The sequence below is a fragment of the Dendrobates tinctorius genome, unplaced genomic scaffold (genome assembly GCF_039654945.1).
Source record: "Dendrobates tinctorius isolate UK_male_01 unplaced genomic scaffold, ASM3965494v1 ptg000022l, whole genome shotgun sequence".
Taxonomy (NCBI): Eukaryota; Metazoa; Chordata; class Amphibia; order Anura; family Dendrobatidae; genus Dendrobates; species Dendrobates tinctorius.
In genome coordinates this window covers 39,476,398-39,484,184 of record NW_027361690.1, presented here as the reverse complement: position 1 = coordinate 39,484,184, position 7,787 = coordinate 39,476,398, and the positions used below count along the sequence as shown (strand labels likewise).

General features: G+C 42.0%; 1 protein-coding gene across 2 annotated transcripts in view; it reads left to right on the top strand.

The window, feature by feature from the left end:
* Nucleotides 1-7,787, top strand: part of SERINC4 (serine incorporator 4) — a 114,288-nt gene that overhangs the window by 2,489 nt on the left and 104,012 nt on the right. For both annotated transcript variants that reach the window (XM_073568613.1, XM_073568612.1), the window contains exons 2-3: nucleotides 2,627-2,786; nucleotides 5,510-5,677. In XM_073568613.1, coding sequence (XP_073424714.1) covers nucleotides 2,700-2,786; nucleotides 5,510-5,677 — 255 coding nt within the window. In that variant the 5' untranslated portion in view covers nucleotides 2,627-2,699. The remainder of the gene's footprint in view (nucleotides 1-2,626; nucleotides 2,787-5,509; nucleotides 5,678-7,787) is intronic.

Sequence of the window (7,787 nt, the reverse complement as noted above, 5' to 3'; positions counted from 1 at the left end):
AGTGCTAGCATGTCCCCATATTCAGTGCTAGCATGTCCCCATATTCAGAGCTAGCATGTCCCCATATTGAATGACAAAATGTGCCCATATTCAAAGCTAGAATGTCCCCATCTTCAGTGCTAGCATGTCCCCATATCCAGAACTAAAATGTCCCCATATTCAACGACAGAATATCCCCATATTCAGAGCTAAAAATGTCCCCATATTCAGTGATAGCGTGTCCCCATATCCAGTGCTACCTTGTCCCCATATCCAGTGCTACCTTGTCCCCATATCCAGTGCTAGCTTGTCCCAATATCCAGTGCTAGCATGTCCCCATATTCAATGCTAGCGTGTCCCCATAATCAGTGCTATCATGTCCCCATATTCAGTTCCAGCATGTCCCCATATTCAGTGCTATAATGTCCCCATATCCAATGCTAGCATGTCCCCATATTCAACTCATATTCAGTGCTAGCATGTCCCCATATTCAGTGCTAGCATGTCCCCATATTCAGTGCTAGCATGTCCCCATATTCAGTTCTAGCATGTCCCCATATTCAGTTCTAGCATGTCCCCATATTCAGTGCTAGCACCTGATTCATGAGACTTGCAGGTCATCTGCCCCACTTAGCATATAGGGACGCCTCTGGGGGAACATTATCGTCAGCGAGAACAAAGAATCCTGTATGTTAAAAATGTGAAGATGCTCGACCTTTTCTTTGCCTCGGTATCTGCCTTTGGGGTATATTTGGGGGCACTGCCATACACATTGGCTGGTCATCTGATCCCTCCGAAATCAGCGGGCTTGGTCAATCTAAGGAGCGATCATCAGTATACAAGTCCTGCACAACCATTTTAAGTACCTTATTTGCAGCATATCTAAATATAAGTAAAACTGCACTTTTATATTAAAGCCGAGTGCAAGAAAGACATTTACCAATCCATGGTATCAAATCCCGTGACCAAAATATATAAAATATAATTGTTTTATTAATTACCAAAAGTGAATAACATACATTTGAAATCAATCAAAATTGCAAAATCACCAAAAAGGGTGTCTACATAATAATTGTGGAGATCCAAACCTTCGCCCTAAAGGCAGCCACACGTCCTCATAATGCTATTAACCCACAGATTAACGCCATATCTGCAAGTTATTAGCGGTTTTGTCAGGATAGATTTCCTTTGAGGAATTGGGGCCATAGCCTTTAAGTATGGGTCTTCATCAGCAAGCAAAACACAAGCCGCGGAGACACCATCACATGTTTCTCAACGCAAGCAATGACTAGCCAGGTCTTTCCCCGGGAAGGAACAACCACGGGAAGGGCAGTCTCCAATGAAGGAAACCACCTATGCCAAAACATGGTATCCATCCACAGACAGCTGTTTCGGGGTATTGCCCCTCATCAGTGTGGAGTAGGAAACTGGCAAGTAGGAGCAAGATCGGCTTTACTACTGTACAAAGCCTCTAAGGTCATTGAGGTCATCAGGTTCTTAAGACATTTTCTAACGTGGCGTTTTTTTTCACCTTTATTAGAATAGCTGATGAGCATGTACTTTATTTCATATTGTGAGTCTGGTTATGCTGTCGGCTTGTAGATGTGCCTCCGCCAGTGTTCTTGCTGCGGATCCTTGTGCCATTTCATAGCTGCAGGTTGTATTTTTATCCTGGCTTAATAAGGAGTTAATAGGCTTATCTATACTATTGAGATGCTCAGCACCTCTGAGTGCAAAAACGTCCTAAAGAGAGATTACAGCAGTGAATGTACAGTGCTGCTCTACCTTCTATAGTACGGTATTTTACCTTATTGAGCAACCTATGCAAGGAAGCCAAAGGAAATGTTCTTTAGAGTGTGAAAGGTATGTATTACATTAGATATGGTTTTCGGATGCATACAGTAGTTATCTTGAACAAACTAATGTCAGCACCATGGAAGCACATAATAGATCATCATAGATAAACGGTCTGTGTCTATAAATAATATAATTGTGCCAAAAACTTGCAGGGCACCAACTGTACCCGATGCTGCTTAGTACTGTCATGTCATGTTCTTCTCCTGCCTTATTGGCAGTCTCTTGCATATACTTGGTCTGTGCCACCATTGTATTGCTAAGATAGACATTTTATAATGTAAGTAACTGGCTTTGCACAAATCCTATTTCATGCACTGAGCCGTTCATGGCCATCCCCCACGTGTGCAGATGGTAAGACGTACACTGACTTGGTCCTGTCGATCAGACCCTAATCTTTTTTCATAGCATTGCCTCTCGGGTGATAAATCCACAGCATGGCTCTTCAGGGCGGTAGAAACAAATCATGATATCAATGAAGAAATGACAGAATAGGCTGCAGGGCTATCGGTGGCGAACATTTTACGCTTTGCCTTTATGTGTTATCCTGATATATTTAGCAAAGAGATGAGTTGTTAGTTGGATCTCCGGCAAGAAATGTCACCATGAAAACAGGAAAAGTACACGACTTTATGATCACCGACATCCCTGGGCACAATATATTGAGAAGAACATCTGCAATCAATAATCGCTAAACATCCTTCCAATATATGACAAACTTTACTTCTTTTGCTGATAAAGAAAAAAAATTTGGTCAGATCTTAACTTTTCGGACATTTTCCTCCTTCACCAGACTTTGAAGATGTGGATGATGCGATCTCATAGGGTGAAGATATTTGGATTGTAGAGATCAGTCAGGACTAGTTATGAGGCTGGTGGATGAAATGGCTGTTCGGAAGGCCCTAAGGCGGAACAAACTCTGCAACGATTTCATCAGTTCTATGTCCTACCAGGTGAGATTTGAGACAATGTATTAGCAGAATTTTTGGGTAAAGAACTTTTGCTCCATGACAGCATTTGCCGTTCTCTTCTCATTAATGTTAGAATAGCTACATATTGCAATGCATATTTGGGGTAATGGAAGCCAAGGGCCCACTGGTACTTTATTTTGACTAAAGCTCACATACACCTGGAACCAGCCCTGTGCTTTTACATAAGCTGGGTTGTTAGATCAAGTACTCCTTCTGGAGTTGGTGCAAATTGATACGCATGTCCCAATGCCTCGGCCATGACAGTGGTCTGTGGTCGCTGGATGGAAGTCAGATAATTGCCTCTTACATGATGGCATTGGGGTTCTTCTTTTGATTAGATCTAGTGCAATGTCATCATTGCAGCATGACAGTATGCCAGGCTGGCTAATCAAAAGAGACGCAAATGTCGTCAGATAAGAGGTGGTTCTCCCTTCAACCGACCACTGACAACTATCATGGCCAATGAGTTGGGATGTACAAATCAATTTGCACTAATTCCCCTTCCCAAACCAAATTATATCCAAGTTCTTCACAATACTGCCTATTAAAAGTATAATATACGGATATAAGGAGTAGCGGGGAGAGGCATGGCATGTATCCCCTGAGTACAGGGTGGGAAGCTGTGGTCTGTGGTTACAATTGTATTTATAAGAATAGATTTTTGTGGTGATAAAGAAGGTAGTTAGGGTTATGAATAATTAGACTTGACTGTTCTAGACAACTGTAGACTCTTGTAACAGGCAACTAGTTGGATGTTCCTTCCATTTTTGTGCCATAGGATTAAACATGTATTGTATTGTTGATATGCTGGCCAGGAGAAGAATGTGTTTTTTATGAAGGGAATTAATATAGTGGAAATTGTAGTTATAATCTGTGCAGGCTTTGACTGACCGTTGATGAGAATCTGTATGTGGTTCTTGCACAAGCAGCAGAGAATAATTTTCTCTAGCATGCTTTAGTAAGCAGTTGTGCTCAAAAGTTTACATACCCTGGCAGAATTTTGTCTTTCTTGTCCTTTTTTCAGAGAATATAAATGATAGCACCAAATCTTTTTCTCCACTCAAGGTTAGTGGTTGGGTGAAGCCATTTATTGTCAAACTACTGTTTTCTCTTTTTAAATCATAATGACAACTCAAAACATCCAAATGACCCTGATCAAAAGTTCACATACCCCATTTCTTAATACAGTGTAATGCCCCCTCTAAAATCAATGACAGCTTGATGTCTTTTGTGGTAGTTGTGGAAGAGGTTCTTTATTTTCATAGATGGTAAAGCTGCCCACTCATCTTGGCAAAAGGCCTCCAGTTCCTGTAAATTCCTGGGCTCTTCTTGGCAAAAAGCCTCCAGTACCTGTAAATTCCTGGGCTGTCTAGCATGAACTGCACGCTTGAGATCTCCCCAGAGTGGCTCAAAGATATTGAGAGCAGGAGACTGAGATGGCCACTCCAGAACCTTCACTTTGTTCGACTTGGCGTTGTATTTTGGATCGTTGTCATGTTGGAACGTCCCACTACGTCCCATGTGCAGCTTCCATGCTGATGATTGCAAATTTGCCTCCAGTATGTGCTGATAATGTGCTGCATTCATCTTTCCTCCGACTTTGACCAAGTTTTCTGTGCCTTTGTAGCTCACACATCCCCAAAACATCAGTGATCCATCACCGTGCTTTACAGTAGGAATGGTGTTCCATGAGGCCAGAAAGTTCAAGTCTGGTCTCATCACTCCAAATTACCTCGTTCCAGAAGTTTTGAGACAAGTCTCTGTGCTGTTTTGTGTTTTGTAGGTGAGATACTTAGTGGCATTTGCGCAGTAATGGCTTTCTTCTGGCGACTCGACCATGCAGCCCATTTTTCTTCAAATGCCTTCTTATTGTACATTTTGAAACAGTCACACTGCTAGTTTTCAGAGAGTCCAGTATTTCAGCTGATTCTATTTGTGGGTTTTTCTTTGCATCCCGAACAATTTTCCTGGCAGTTGTGGACAAAATTTTTGTTGGTCTACCTGACCGTTGTTTTGTTTCTACAGAGCCCCTTATTTTCCATTTGTTAATCACAGTTTGAACGCTGCTGATTGGCATCATCCATTCCTTGGATATCTTTTTGTATCCCTTTCCTGTTTTATACAGTTCAACTACCTTTTCCTGTACATCCGTTGACAATTCTTTTACTTTCCCCATGACTCACAATCCAGAAACGTCAGTGGCTGGATGAAAGATGCAAGGGTCTGTCTGGATCCCAGAAACTCACACACACACACACACACACACACACACACACACACACACACACACACACACACACTGATTACAAGAAAACAGGACACAGGTGAGGATGTTGCCTTTAGTAGCCATTCAAACCCTTTTGTGTCAACTTCTGTGCATGTTATCAGGCCAAAATCACCAGGGTATGTGAACTTTTGATCAGGGTCATTTGGATGTTTTGGGTTGTCATTATGATTTAAAAAGAGAAAACACAGTAGTTTGACAATAAATGGCTTCACCCAACCACTAACCATGAGTGGAGAAAAAGTTTTGGTGTTATCATTCATATTCTCTGAGAAAAGGCCAAGAAAGCAAAAATTCTGCCGGGGTATCTAAACTTTTGAGCACAACTGTATATAACTAGGGTGTATGTGGTCTTACATGTTAGTATTATTACCCAACCAATTCTTCCTGTTCCAATGTACTCCCTTTTTATGTTTTTTAGATATGTTGCTGCTGTGGGCCCTCTCCATGCTCTTTGTGTTGTGAGTGCTTCCCTAGCATCAAGGTGTCTACTGGTACTAGACTGCTGTATACATGCTTCCACATTTTCGCCTCCACCGTCTGCTGCCTCATGCTTTCCAAAAGGGTGTCAGAAATTGTCAAGGAACATGTGAGTATTGTCACATCCATGTAGCAAGAATGTATATGATTCATTAATTGCCTAGTGCTCATGTCCATTTCTGTCTATTCTACATCTACTAAAAACTATTGATAATCACTGATTTAAACTGATTATGCGTACTTGCAAATGATTAGCAGGGGTGTATAAGTTTGTCGAATCTTCCTGTCTCTGTGCCTGTTTCCAATTAGCAAATACAGTTGTGGCCAAAAGTATTGACACCCCTGCAATTCTGTCAGATAAAACTCAGTTTCTTCCTGAAAATGATTGCAAACACAAATTCTTTGGTATTATTATCTTCATTTAATTTGTCTTAAATGAAAAAACACAAAAGAGAATGAAGAAAAAAGCAAAACATTGATCATTTCACACAAAGCTCCAAAAATGGGCCAGAGAAAAGTATTGGCACCCTCAGCCTAATACTTGGTTGTACAACCTTTAGCCAAAATAACTGCGACCAACCGCTTCCGGTAACCATCAATGCGTTTCGTACAATGCTCTGCTGGAATTTTAGACCATTCTTCTTTGGCAAACTGCTCCAGGTCCCTGATATTTGAAGGGTGCCTTCTCCAAACTGCCATTTTTAGATCTCTCCACAGGTGTTCTATGGGATTCAGGTCTGGACTCATTGCTGGCCACCTTAGAAGTCTCCAGTGCTTTCTCTCAAACCATTTTCTAGTGCTTTTTAAAGTGTGTTTTGGGTCATTGTCCTGCTGGAAGACCCATGACCTCTGAGGGAGACCCAGCTTTCTCACAATGGGCCCTACATTATGCTGCAAAATTTGTTGGTAGTCTTATGACTTCAGTCCGAGGGTACAACAGTGTCAACCCGTACTATCCGTCGGCGTCTGAATGAAAAGGGACTGTATGGTAGGAGACCCAGGAAGACCCCAGTTCTTACCCCGAGACATAAAAAAGCCATGCTGTAGTTTGCCAAAACTTACCTGAAAAGCCTAAAACGTTTTGGAAGAATGTTCTCTGGTCAGATGAGACAAAAGTAGAGCTTTTTGGGCAAAGGCATTAACATAGAGTTTACAGGAGAAAAATAGAGGCATTCAAAGAAAAGAACACGGTCCCTACAGTCAAACATGGCGGAGGTTCCCTGATGTTTTGGGGTTGCTTTGCTGCCTCTGGCACTGGACTGCTTGACCGTGTGCATGGCATTATGAAGTCAGAAGACTACCAACAAATTTTGCAGCATAATGTAGGGCCCAGTGTGAGAAAGCTGGGTCTCCCTCAGAGGTCATGGGTCTTCCAGCAGGACAATGACCCAAAACACACTTCAAAAAGCACTAGAAAATGGTTTGAGAGAAAGCACTGGAGACTTCTAAGGTGGCCAGCAATGAGTCCAGACCTGAATCCCATAGAACACCTGTGGAGAGATCTAAAAATGGCAGTTTGGAGAAGGCACCCTTCAAATATCAGGGACCTGGAGCAGATTGCCAAAGAAGAATGGTCTAAAATTCCAGCAGAGCATTGTAAGAAACTCATTGATGGTTACCGGAAGCGGTTGGTCGCAGTTATTTTGGCTAAAGGTTGTGCAACCAAGTATTAGGCTGAGGGTGCCAATACTTTTGTCTGGCCCATTTTTGGAGTTTTGTGTGAAATGATCAATGTTTTGCTTTTTGCTTCATTCTCTTTTGTGTTTTTTCATTTAAGACAAATTAAATGAAGATAATAATACCAAAGAATTTGTGTTTGCAATCATTTTCAGGAAGAAACTGAGTATTATCTGACAGAATTGCAGGGGTGTCAATACTTTTGGCCACAACTGTAGCTGTTGTAAAAAAAAAAAATTCAGCCAACAGCTTTTTAAGGTGCATGGTCACCTTAAAGAAGTTGGTATTAAAGCCTTACAGCTGTGGTGTAGTGACCACTGTGTCCGCTAGGGGGCACTGCGTGGATGTCCTAGGAGAGAGGATGAATGGCAGAATCCTGAAGGACTGTTATGTATCTCAAGGTTGCTAACTAGGTTGCTATATTGCTAACCATATAAGGTGGCCAGGGTAGGTCACATGGAGTGAATGCTTGGACCCGGTTGGTCCGTTGTGGAAGGTCCCGCTGGGAGATGGGGCTTCCTGCCTGACAGCACGTGAATGCT